General features: G+C 44.6%; 1 protein-coding gene across 1 annotated transcript in view; it reads left to right on the top strand.

The window, feature by feature from the left end:
• The window catches only part of ITSN2 (intersectin 2), a 130,706-nt gene that overhangs the window by 102,194 nt on the left and 14,914 nt on the right, over window positions 1–13,598 (top strand). Inside the window, exons 30-34 of the mRNA XM_066634544.1 lie at window positions 1,713–1,819; window positions 2,390–2,573; window positions 5,395–5,493; window positions 7,172–7,339; window positions 8,799–9,011. Of these exons, the coding sequence (XP_066490641.1) occupies window positions 1,713–1,819; window positions 2,390–2,573; window positions 5,395–5,493; window positions 7,172–7,339; window positions 8,799–9,011 (771 nt within the window). The remainder of the gene's footprint in view (window positions 1–1,712; window positions 1,820–2,389; window positions 2,574–5,394; window positions 5,494–7,171; window positions 7,340–8,798; window positions 9,012–13,598) is intronic.

Below are 13,598 nucleotides of genomic sequence, written 5' to 3'. Positions count from 1 at the left end.
GAAGCACTGCAGGAGAACCATGAATCAAATCCACCATTAAGGTATCTGGTGTGTTAAGCCAGAAGTTCTACATATAACATACAACTTATAACACATAACTGGGAGTGTGCAATTCAATTCACAGCAGAGAGATGAGGTATTTGCAACCCTTTTTACTCAGAAGTAGACTCACTGCTTTCCATGGGTGTTATTCTTAAATAATGGTGCACTTGCAGAGGCTGCAGCAGCATTTGTAAAATGGAAGGAGGTTTGCTTGATTTAAAAAAAAAAGCCTTTAGCAGGAGAATGAAAGGTTAACTTTGGCTGGAGCTTCGCCCTGGAGGGTTGCCTTGGAGATTAACAGCCCTCTAATCATCTCATTGCTTCTGCAGCTTTGCTTGCAGAAGTTGCTTGAAAAGCCCTGACCAACCTTGAAGATAAAGTGAGCTGATGATCTTGGGATCTGTGCTTCAGGGCCTCCCACGGATTCAGATTTCTGTAGATAATCAGATCTGCTGTCAACAGGACCTCTTGGACGTGACCAGAAGTGCTTTCCAGTTGTGTCTGGGAGGACTTCTGAGGTGCAGGGAGGCTGCGCATAGCCTTCCCAGGCTGCCTCAGAAGGCCTTCCAGATGCAACCCAAAGACAATTCCAGTCACATCTGGCAGTCCCTCCAGCCGTGAAGGACGTTGAGTCAAATCTGCAGGTGCCAAATACATGGATAAGGAGGGCACACTGTTATGGCAAATCATGTAAGACCACCACTTGTCATCAATAGCTGTTTCCAGCCACGCCCAGTCGGGAAGAGTCAGAATGGCATAGCAGTACCAACCTACAAGTAACCTGTTAAAACATATGGTTACTGAAAGCTACCAAGAGATCTAATAAGATCACCAGAGTTGTTATACTCACCTGTCAGTCTCCAAATGATTGTTAATTGAGCCAACAAAGCAACCTCAGTCCAGTTACCATGCTGAAATTACCAGGCTGACAAGAGCACAACCGTGGAGAGAGCCTGGAGCTGTGTGGCAATCTCATGTTTCCCTTCTCCCAAAGAAAAGGTGATTTATAATTCATTTTTAAGTAGACTGATCAGATGAATAGAAGACAATGTTCTTATACCAGCAGTAGCAGCAGCAGCAGAAAGGAGCTTTGTTGCATCATAGAAATGAGAAAAGCCGCTCCTGTTGACAGCACAAACCTAGGCATTCCTACTCAGAAGTAAGTCTCATTATAGTCGATGGGGCTTAGGGCCCAATCCTATCCAACTTTCTAGTGCTGGTGCACCCATGCCAATGGACATGCACTGCATCCTGGGGGGGGAGCCACAGAGGCCTCCTCCAGGTAAGAGAATGTTTGTTCTCTTTCCTCAGGCTGCATTGCAGTTTCACCTGCACTGGAAAGCTGGATAGGATTGGGCTCTTAGTCCCAGGAACATGTATATAAAATTGCAGCCTATATGCAAAGAGGAAATTTTCTCTTTGATAAAACAGATAAAAAGTAGAGCAAGAATTCTATCTTCTTCATATCTAATCACTTTATTTTCATCTGGATTAAGTATTTTGGAAAGACTGTCCAACAGTGAAATTGTCTTATACTTGTCTACAAGAAAAAAAGCTTCAGCTCGGTTGATTACTGGTATATAAATTAGATGGGTACTATACAATTTGAGAGATGCAGCTTATGAAATGGCCGTCACTGCATTTAAAACTACCACCACCACCTCCTGTAGGTTTTCCAGAAACGAATGGCTGAAGCAGGCTGCCTCTCAGAGACAGAAATGGGATTAATCTTTGTCAACTGGAAGGAGCTCATCATGTCTAATACAAAGTTACTGAAGTAAGTGCTTCTACCATTTGGTCGATTTTTGTGTTTGTGGATCTCCCAGTCCAAAAGGGTAATGATACAGTTAAAAGATCAAATAGATTTAAAAAGTAAAATGATATTCTAAATAACAAAATTGAAGAAGACAAATAATGACAATTTTGGCTTTTCAGTTCAGTAAGACTTCTATTGGCATAAAAAAAAATTGGCTTTTGATAAGGCAATTTTAAAAATACCAGTGGGATTATGTTGTTTGATATAAAGATAATGAACTTTTTCTCAGTATTCTTAGAGACTCACCAACTTTCTTCGGAGGTAATTTGGAGAATCTGCCAAACAGTAATTTAGATCTAATCTAAAAAACCACTGATGGTAATGGAAGTAATTCACAGTTTCTGAGCAAGTTCCTTGGTGACAACAATGCACCCAATCTGTTTGCATCTGGGCCTTCTCCTATTCTAACAGAGCAAGTTCTGCCAGCAGCCAGATCCTTTGAGCACCTTCTGTGAAGGAACTTGGAAGCTCCTCCATTTTATTGATCCATCTGAATCAAAATCTTCCATTTTGAATTTTCTTTTTTTCCAGAGCTCTTCGTGTGCGTAAGAAGACTGGAGGTGAAAAGATGCCAGTGCAGATGATTGGTGACATCTTGGCTGCTGAACTGTCTCACATGCAAGCTTATATCCGGTTCTGCAGCTGCCAGCTTAATGGGGCTGCATTGTTACAGCAAAAAACAGATGAGGAGCCAGAGTTCAAAGATTTCTTGAAGGTATACTATTTAGCAGCTCCTTAAGGCACTCTTGTCTTCTTTCTTTTACTGCAGATGTAATACACTGGTTCCTGTTAACTATGTTAAACAGAATAGGAGCTGGCCTTCCCCGTAAAGTAAGAATGTATAATGACGTTTGCTAGAGCATATTACACCAGTGATTTCTAAAGCCTTTTACATAACGTGTGACAAGCATTTTTGGAGTGCACATATGTGTGGAGGATGGGAGGTGGAGCTTTTGGGGCTCTACTCTTGCTTTGCACCAGAATGTGTTGGAATGAAGCTGATGCAATCACTTCCTAACTTGGGGTTGAACCCATTCTTTTGACTCACTGTCAGAACTAGAAATCAGTTATTTGGATGTTTATGATAAGACTGCAAGCTCCGTCAAGTAATCTGTTAAATCAATAGCTAAAAGTAATTTGATTGACTAAAACTGAGCCTCTTTGAGTGCTCAGGAAGGAGATAAAGCAGGGTATAAATTTGTAAGTAAGTAAAATAAAACAATTAATTACTTAGCAGATTTTAGTTATTAAGATATAAAATTGCAAGTGCTTGTTAACAGATTTTTCCTCTTATGCGAGGTAGAATTGGGGATAGTTCTCCTGAGATATGCACTGTAAAAACATGATGCTGTGTATCATCTAAAAGAAGGTTTGTTTTTCTCTTTAGAATGATTGTTTTGTTTCACATGCAGATCTGATCAATGAATTCACTAAGATTTCTTTAATTTGTTTGCAACTCTGGCTCTGATTCATTCTCTGAATTTTCAGTTTCTGGCATCTGACTTGTTTATATGACTTCCACTGCCACATCTCAGCAATTTCAAAATTATAACTAAACTAGACATGTTTGGTGTTACTGTGTTACTTAAATGTGTTAGTGTGATTTGGGATTTTTCTTTCTTTGCTTTTAACAATATTGCTAAAGGTGTAAATGGAGTGGCCCACAAAAGGGTGCCTATAGCAGGAGTAGCCAACTTTTGGCACTTTGCCAGCCCACTCTTAATCATGCACCTCCCCTTGTACTATTCTAAGTAGAAACAAAAAATTTCAATTGAAAGCCAGTGAAAAGGTGTTTTCCTATTTAAAATCAAAAGGGAAAGACAAATGGGACTGGGAGAAAAGGGAGACAAATTCCCTACCTCCCCCTTTACCCTGTTTTAGGCACCCTAGAAGTATTATTAAAAAAGAAAGAAAGCTTAGCCTTGGGATTTTCTTTCTAATGCATTTAAGTGCACATTTAGTTTGGCCATCACTTCATTAGGCACCATAGACACTCGCCTATAAGTTGATCTCACAAATAAGTTGAGGGCAGGCTTTGAGCGTAAAAACATGGAATTTTCTATGACCCTCAGATAAATTGGGGCAGAGGGGTTAAACAGGTGAGGTGTGAAATTCTTTGAAAATGACTTACCAGGAATTGTTCTGAGGCAGCAGCAAAAAGAAAAAAAAAAAGAGGCATTTTATTTTCTTCTCCGAACAGGAAGGGAGATGAAGGTGCTTTGTAGGCTTTGTGAGTACAGTGCTGCACTTTCATAGCAGCAAACCTAATAAAGACTACAATTCCCATAAGCACTTTCACTTCTCTTCCTGTTTGGAGAAGCTGAAATGGTTGCCGCTGATACCATAATTACTCGTAAGTAAAAGTGCTCCTTTTTTTCTTCACCCCCCTGTGGAGATTTGTAGCCCAGTTCCACCCCCGCTTCACCAGAGACCTGCTCCTAGAAGCTTCATTCACCGTACTGACCAGTGTATAAGTTGACTCAGGTTGTCAGGGTCAATTTTGAGGCATTTTTTTTTAAATTATACCCAAGTATATACGGTAATTCATTTGTGAATTGTTGAGTTATGTCACCTGTGCACTTGCATGAACAGCTACTATAAATCAGTCCATTTGTGAAGGGCATAAGAAATATGTACAACAAATATGCTTCTCATTTAATCTTGAAATGTCAGACAACATTTTCCACTCCTGCCCAGGCAATTCCATGTGAATGTTTTATCTATATAAAGTTCCCATGAAAGACCTCGGACCCCCCACAGATACTGAAAACTGCGGATAACTAAATCCACGGTTTTAATGCCTTTAAACTCTCCATAGGTGACCAGAGTCATGTTCCAGTCACCTCTGGAGGGCCTTTTGAAACCCACAGAGGCTGCACATGTCTGCCTGCGTACTCTGTGGGCTTCTGAATGGCCCTTACAGGCAAAAAAAAGCCACCTCCAGTGTGCCTCAGGAAACCGGAAGTGATGTTTTAATGCCTTTTAAGTGATTCTGAGGCCCAGGGAGGGTTTCCCTGCACCTCAGAATGCCTTAAAAAGGCATTAAAATGTCACTTTCTGTTTCCTGAGGCAAACCGGAAATTGCTTTTTTTGCTTGTAAGGGCCATTTTGAAGCTCACAGAGGCCACAGGCAGACATGTACGGCCTCTGCGGGCTTCAGAAAGCTTTCCTGAGGCAACCAGAGTGTACCTCCAGTCACCTTCGGAGGGTTCAGGTTGGACCAAGTCTGGCTGAACGCGGGTCTTGCATTGAGTCAGATCTGCAGATATTAAATCTGTGGATAAACATGCTCGGCCTGTATAAAAGTCTTGTTTAAACCGATCCTCAGATCAAATAGAGGCTTGTTCCAGCTCTATGGAGCACACATATTTTAATGAAGTACAATGGCCTTGGCTCAATGACTCTCATATTTAATATTTCTCACCTGTTAACACAGGAACACGACCGACCTTCCTTTTGTGGCAGATAGAAAACTGAAACTCTTTGCTATATAAATACTAATGAAATATCTCTGTTAAAATCTGATTAACTTGCAGAAACTAGCTTCAGACCCTCGCTGCAAAGGAATGCCACTCTCTAGCTTCCTGTTGAAACCTATGCAGAGAATTACCCGCTACCCTCTTCTCATAAAGAGCGTGAGTATCAAATTATTTGCTTTCCGAAGCATTGAATGAAATCAGAGATTAACTTGATTGTCAGCACTCTGTGAGAATAAGCAGAGCATTAGAGCCCAATCCTGGGCTCGACACGCCGGTTTACCACCAGTGCACACTGTCACAAACATGCCATAAGGCACTTTTGCAAGGCCTAACACTAGGCCAGCACCTATACTAGCCCAGTGCTGGGCTAGCACTGGGCAGGCACCCAGCCTCTGCCACTTGGCAGTTACATGGACCGCCGAGCCACGGTAAGGTAAGCGGGAGCGGGGGGGGAGGTGGGAAGGAGGTGTTCCGGGGAAGGGGGAAGGCAGACAGAGGGCAGGGAGGAGGCATGATGAGGAGGCAGGGAGAGGGCGGGGGGGCGTGCTGGGGGGAGCGGGGAGGGAGACAGGTGGGTCCAGTGAAGCAGAGCTCCACCGGATCCAGAGCATGCATGCGGGGCTCGGCACCCTACATTAATGCTCTTCCCATTGCGGGGCTCTTACCCAGGAAAAGGGAACAAAAGTCCCCTTTTTCCAAGGTGCCACCGTGGGCGTGCTAGATGCAGTGGCAGCCATTTTCGGTGCCACTGCAGCCGCGTGCCAAGGAAGCTTGGATTGGGTTGTTAATAAGTACATTTTTTAAATATTTCAATTCATTTATAATACTAAAAGGAAGAGTACAAGAAAAACACACTAAAAGAAGAAAAAAGAGAAAAGAAAACATTAAAGATAAATTTTAAAAATGTCAAAAATACCTCTAATAATGTAGCACAGTTGAAGTTGAATATTCTGATTTCTTACAGCTTTACATCTTAATACTCTAAATTTCCATCCATATATATTTTTATATTCTAATTGTTTTTCCAATATTGACTCTTCCTCTTCAAATCCAGATAATTTTTTATTGATTTTAAATCTTTCTGATATTTGTACAAATAAAAACCATTGACAATTAAAACCTTCAAGGCAAGTATAAACAATAATAGTGATAAAGGACATCCTTGTTATGTTCCCTTTTGAATCTCAAAAACCTTTGACAATTCTCCATTCACTACCACCTGGGCAGTTTGTGACATGTAAATTGATTTTATCCATTTTGTAAATTTCTCTCCATTTTGTCTGACCTCATTCAGAAAAATCCAGTCCAAATATGACTGTGTTTCCAAACACAGAAACTGTGTCAATAAGATTTGACTTTACAGCTGTCCTTCATCCAACTTACAGATTTCCACTTTAGCAAAAAACTGTAAGTTTTATTACCTTTAATTTTGATTAGTGAAAAATATTTTTGCTATAATGAAAACACCTTTTCAGTTTTGAGTGATTCACTCTTTGCAGAGGCCTAGAAAGTCCTTTTTTGCATCACAGATACAGTGTTGTACACTAAACATAAATGCATCACACCATCACTAGCAACATGTTGGAGGGCATACTGATGAGATTAAAGAGTGATATGTAACTTCTGCATTTAAAAATGAGATATAGTACTTTTTTTTTTTTGCTATTTTACACCAACCAAATCCTTCTGTAATTAATGATATTTTAGACCTTGATTTACACATCTTTGCCTGACAAACTGTTTAAGAACAAATTGTGTTTGTGAACGGAGGCATGGATGTAACACTGTGCTTTCCTTTACTATAAGCTGTAGGCGTCTCTTGTTTTTTGACCAGATTCTGGAGAATTCCCCTGAAACACATCCAGATCACAATAATCTGAAGCTGGCTCTTGAGTGTGCTGAGGAATTGTGTTCCCAAGTTAATGAAGGAGTTCGTGAAAAGGAAAATTCAGAAAGACTTGAGTGGATACAATCCCATGTGCAATGTGAAGGACTTGCAGAGGTAAGTATGGCTTGAGTTGCGTATTGAACTACATGTGACTCCTCATCCAGTTGACAAGGCTGTATGCAAAGTGCATTTTTAAAAATCTCAGGATTTTTCCCATCACAGTCATCACAGAGTAGAATGCAAGGGTTTTGTGACCAGTGTTCCCTTTAAGCTGTGTGGCCGTGAAGCTCCAGAGATTAAGATTATGACATCATTCCATGCAGAAAACTCATACTCCCTGTAAAAATTACAGGGAACATTGTGATCCAATGTTTTATAGATAAAATCCTCATAGGACAGTATATAGAGGCTATTGTGGAATGAGCTCATCAAGGACCATTTTTTTGTGACTTGATGGTCCTTGAAGGTCCATCCCCAATTCAAGAGAGATGCATTCTGTTGTTTCACACCTTGAGGACAATGTGGCAGGGAACTTCTTAATAGCTCTAGAAAGCTGTTCCTCCACTAAAAACTCTTAATTGAATGGACAACGAGAGAAAGCCAAAGTTGAAGGCACTTCTTTTGTGTTCGCTCAGATTTTCTTTAACTCAAAGTCAGGAGACTCTCATGATGCAGCTTTATTTACAAATTTAAATCAGCTGACCAAGCAAAGTGGTGTCAGCCATGGAACTTTCCAAAAGACTAGGTTCCTCATAAGCCAGCCAGCGAAGGAGATGGGGCGTTGGCTCTGATGAACCAAAGTTTGCCCTTTTCCCTAAAGGCCTGTGGAACCTGATGCTTCCTTGCCATCAGCCCAAGCAATGTGACACAAGACTAGTCTGAGTCATACCTGGCATGCACCTAGCACCATGTACACATAAGCATATCAGGTAACACTGGCTTGCCAGTCAGTGGTGGTGAACAGTTGGCAGCAGCCTGAAGAGTTGGTCAGACATGAGTGGGGGGGTCTTTGCATGGGCCCCTGGCTGTGTCTCACATTTAGACCCACCACTGACTTCAGTTGATTGTGTCAAGATTGTTCCCTTTTCAATTTCATTCTCAAAGAATGAATAATTAAAGAAATAGAATTTATTTTTTGGGTTCATTTTCAAGTCCTATGCAGTCTTTTTATAGATATCCTACTGAAAAAAATCTAATTGAAATATACTGGAAATACTTATTAAAGATTACATCAGTCTGGCAACTTCCCTTTTCCTTATTCACTTCTTCTGTACTCATTGTTGCTCTTTTTTTTTTTTAACAGAGAAAGCCCAAGTTCTGTCAACATTTGACTGCTACATTTCCCCCCCCAAGGTTCAGGATTTTTTTCAGATGACACCTATCCCTGAGCAACCTGAGATCATTAGTTCATTTGTCGAAGCTTAACCCAGTGGTGTGCCTTGGTAGCACTTCAACTAGTAGAGATCAGCAAGGCATTAAGACTAGCAGAAGGGCTATGGTTTTGGGTAGAATTCTCTCTCTGCAAAGGCGGAAATTGGTGTTGTGCTGCACTGCTTTTCTCTCTCTGTCTTAGCAACTGATTTTCAACTCCCCAACCAACTGCTTGGGACCACGGAAGCTTTTGCACAGTGGCAAACTCTACAAGACAAAGAGCAACAAAGAACTGTACGGCTTTCTCTTCAATGACTTCCTACTCCTCACTTACATGGTCAAGCAGTTTGTCTCTACAGGGTCAGAGAAACTGTTCAGTCCAAAATCAAATTCACAGTTCAAGATGTACAAAACGGTGAGTGAATTCAAAAACCTCACTGATGCTTCACGTCTGGATAGCACTTTCTGAGTGTGCTTTTGAGGCAGTTCTTGTAACTTGAGTTAGTATCATCCCCATGTTGCAACTGGAGAGCTGGGGCTGTGAGAGAATGACTTGCCCAAGGTCATGTAGTGAATTCATGGCAAAGGTGAGGTTGTCCAAGCCCCCTTGGAGCTTAGTTTAACCCATCCTCTTCCCTGCCATTTTCCCAATCTGCCACCCTCCCCCAATGTTGCTGTACATCCCACTAGGGAGGCAGGACAAATAGATTGGACATGGCAACTTATTTGGCAAAGTCAATGCAGAATGGTGGGCTAACAACCCAGCACAGCTGTCCTTATCCCATTCCCCCTTTAACTAAAATAATGAAGGAAACATTAGGACAATGATCACAGATCTCCAAAAGTCCCCAATTAATTTGCTGCTTTGGTGACTGCAGCCAAGGCTGTTGCCTTCACTCTTCTTGGGGATGCTAGGTGGGAGCTGCTGAGCTGCTTCTGAAACCTCAAGACAGAAGCAGTGTGGTAGGTGAGGTAGGCTAACCAGTGGCTGCTGCTGCTAAAACTGCTTCCACCTGTTGGCTCCATGCCAGCTGAACAAGAAATCCAGCAGGCACAGCTTCTCCCTGCACCTTCTCTTAACATTTCTATTTTGTGTGCATGTGAAAATCTTCTCTCCCCCATGATTTGTTTTTTTAACAGCAATCTTTTAAGCTGCCTTTTCTGTGCTCAAAATGTAGGCAGATGGCTTCAAAGAGGAAGCCCAATATACAGACAGCTGATGGAGTAGATGGACAGAGAACTTGGAGAGAACCTTTAAAGGGGGCAAGAAAAATTCAGAAAAATTTAGTAGTGATTAATCAGGGGCGAAATTTTAGTCAGTCTCCATATAGAGTGAGACTCCAGTATCCACGGATCTCACTGCAGATGCCAGGGTCCCAGTTAAAATTTCCTTTAAATACAAAAAAGTGCACAAAAATCAGGTTTCCTACCTTTGTGCAGCAAAATCATGCTGTTTCCATTACATTCAGCCCCATCTAGTGGCTGAATGCAGTATAGCTCTATACCGATGCATTCAGGGGCAACAGGGAGACCGGATGGGTCTTTAGAGCTATTTTTAACCCTGAGAAGCTTTGGAAATGGAACGGTTTTGCCATATGAAAGTAGGAAACCTGATTTTTGCATGCTTTTTTGTTTTTAAATGATATTTAAACTGGTACCACAGTATCTGTGATTTCGGTACCTGCAGGAACAGAATCCGAGGTCTCAAAGTCTTTGGTCCTTTGATTCAAGTGGCAGCTCTCTCATTTACTAAGTGGAAATTTCCCATGGCTCACTTGTAACCACTTGGTAAACTGATTGTCTATATGAGGGCCTCCAGCCCCCCGTGCACCCTGGTGCACCTCAGTGCTCTCAAATGTGGCATAGCAGTGGTGAAGCCTTACCATCCCACCCCACTGCCTCCCATCTTCATGCCTGATCATAGAAACTCATACCAAGTAGCCACTTCTGCTGCTGATCACCCCAGAAGGCTCTGCACCCTGATTTCCCAGGGGAAGCAGCTACCCAGCACAAGTTTCTACTAAGATCAGGCACGAAGACAGGTGGTGGTGGTGAGAACAGTAAGACTTCAACATCACTGTGCTATCCGAGAAGCTTTTCTTGGTTCTCCAGATCCAGCCATAGATCCATAGCCTGGATCCTGAATCCTGACCTGGATCCTACAGGCCATTGTTTGGGAAGCCCCTGGTCTATACTGTCTCACCAAGTAACAGGAATCTTGCTACTCAGAATGGCAAAGGATAGCAGTACTCTCACAACAGTCCCACAACAGGTGAGACCACTGCTAGGATCGGTGTCCATGCTTTGTTCAAGGCCCTTGTGATATAGATGTTTTCAGCTGGTTCATGAAGGACTCAAATATTTTTTTTAAAAAGATTTTTTACAAAGATTTTAACATGGAAGGGGAGCATCATTTTGAGCTACTGGTCTGTCCATGTGCCTGCATCTTACCACTCCCTTGCTTCTCTGATCAGATTAAGAAGTGTAATAAAATTTTCCTCATCATTGGGCTGGACAGTACAGATGACCTACTTACCAAGTGCATGCTGTTATCTGTATACACATTCAGTGTCATTCTATCAGATCCGTGGTAAAATTGGTCGTCTGTGTCCTCTCATAGTACTTTATCCTCCCATACACATTCCCATAATTCTAGAATGACAAAGATCTATATTATAATTACGGCACTGTTGTCTACTTCAAACACAGTTAATTTAATTGTCATTCTCTGGGAAGGAAGGGCTGGCGTTCCTCCTGCTGGGGATGCCCCTCCTCCTGGGAGGCAGGGTCGGAACCTCAATGAATGGATACTCCTCCCACGTTGGGGGGGGCGTCCCTTCCGGTCCTGCCTTCCAGGAGTAAGGACGGACCTCTATCGTGCTCTCGCATGACCTCAGTATTTTTTTTTGTTTTTCCCTCTGAGCAGGGGGGGAAGATTTCCCCCTTGCATTCCTTTCAGGCTCCAGGCTCTGAGCAGGAGCCAGAGCCCACCTGCTGGCCAGGACACAGCACTACCCCCCCCATTGCAAGCTTGCAAGAGCAGCAGGCAGAGGCAGTGTGGGCGGCTTCAGGCCCTCCTCCCCGTGCGAAGACAGCAGCGGATCCGCACCCGCAGCCCGCATTCCTGGCGGGGCAGCCAGCAGGCAAGCCGCGGCCACGTGAAGGGCGCCATCTTGGGTCCTCCTCCTCCCGCGTGGGAGGACTTATGGCCACGGCAGCCCAATGGAGGAGCGAGCCGTGGGCCCCAGCAATGCTGCGCCCCACTGGAGGCTCGGCTCCTCGGGGTGGTGAAGCGCCTCATTGGTCACCACTCCCCCATAGTGGCAGTGGAGCAGCGGTGGCACCAGCAGCAGTGAGGAGGCATCAGGCGGTGGGACACTCCCTCACTTGGCGCGCCTCCCTATAGCCTTTCCTGCAGCAGCAGCGGAACCGGTAAGCCCCGAGCAAGTGCAAGCAGAGCAAGTGTAGATCCTGGAGACAGAATGGCAGCTAAACCCACGGGTTTTCAGCCTGGTGAGGGAGAGATTCAGGACCCCACTCGTGGACCTTTTCGCCACAAGAGAGAACACACAGCTCCAAAGGTTCTTCTCAAGGGGCCCTCAAGAGGGAGTGGAGGCCATAGATGCTCTACGCAGCCCCTGGCCACAGGGTCTTCTGTATGCCTTCCCACCAGTGCTGCTACTGCAGCGCCTCCTCAACAGAATCAAACAACTCTGGGCAGAAGTGATTCTGATCACCCCAAAGTGGCCCAGACGACCGTGGTTCCCAGAGCTCCTGCGCCTGTCAACACAGAACCATTGGACTTTCCTGCTACAGCAGGACGTCCTGCTCCAGGGTCCGACTGTACACCCCCAGCCCCCGCACTCTTCCATCTGACAGTGTGGAGGTTGAGTGGGGCATGCTAATCAGGCTGGGGTATTCTGACAGGGTCACAGACATCCTGCTGGCCTCACATAAGTTATCCACCAAGAAGGTGTACCAGTCCACCTTGTGCACCTTTATCAGGTGGGCGGAAACTAGAGGGGTCAGAGCGGTCAAAGCCAAGGTAAGACATTTCTTGGTCTTCCTTCAGGAAGGCCTGGACAAGGGGCTGTCCACCAACACCCTCAAGAGGCACCCTTGGCAGCATTCTGGGAGCGGGCTCGGGAATCCCTTTCATCCCATCCTCATGTCCACAGGATCCTGAGGGGGGTGGTTTTTCTGAACCACCTGACAGTCCACAGGTTCCCTAGCTGGGACCTGAACAAGGTCCTAGAGGCAATCACTCAGGCCCCCTTGGAGCGTCTAGACTCGGTTCCCATCAGGGAACTCACGTTCAAGGTGCCATTCCTGGTGGCGATTACCTCAGCTAGGAGGGTCTCAGAGTTTGGGGCACTCTCCATCAACCCCAAGCTATGCATATTTCACAAGCACCAGGTGGACCTCTGCCTGGATCCGACCTTTGCACCAAAGGTCAACTCCCTATTCCACAGGGCACAGGAACTAATCCTCCCATCCTTCTGCCCCAAGCCGGTCCACCCCAGGGAAAAGGCCTGGCATACCCTGGATGTGCGCAGAGCTTTGCATTACTACACCAAGTGCACCAGGAACTTTAGGAAGTCGGAGGCCCTGTTTGTAACCTACAAGGGCTCCAAGCAAAGTCACAAGGCCTCAGCCAGTTCGCTAGCGCGCTGGCTAAGGATGTGCATCCAGCTGGCCTACCAGGCCAGAAGGGAAGTTCCCCCAGAGGGGATCACGGCCCACTCCCTCAGGAGCGCTGCCACTACAGCGGCGTTCGACGGGTACGCATCCCTTCTTGAAATCTGTAGGGTGGCGACGTGGTCGTCAGTCCACACCTTCGCCAAGCACTACCGGATAATCGCAGCCGCTTCATTGGACACCACTATGGGGCGCAAAGTGTTGCAACAGGTGGTGAGGTCATGAGCAAACCCCTTGCTGGCCCACCCTTTTGGCTGGCTCTGGTATATCCCAGCAGTAGGAATGCCAGCCCTTCCTAGAGAAA

The sequence above is a fragment of the Tiliqua scincoides genome, chromosome 1, assembly GCF_035046505.1.
Source record: "Tiliqua scincoides isolate rTilSci1 chromosome 1, rTilSci1.hap2, whole genome shotgun sequence".
In the NCBI taxonomy this organism is placed as follows: domain Eukaryota; kingdom Metazoa; phylum Chordata; class Lepidosauria; order Squamata; family Scincidae; genus Tiliqua; species Tiliqua scincoides.
The sequence above is the reverse complement of the archived record's forward strand: the minus strand, read 5'-3'. Positions and strand labels throughout refer to the sequence as shown.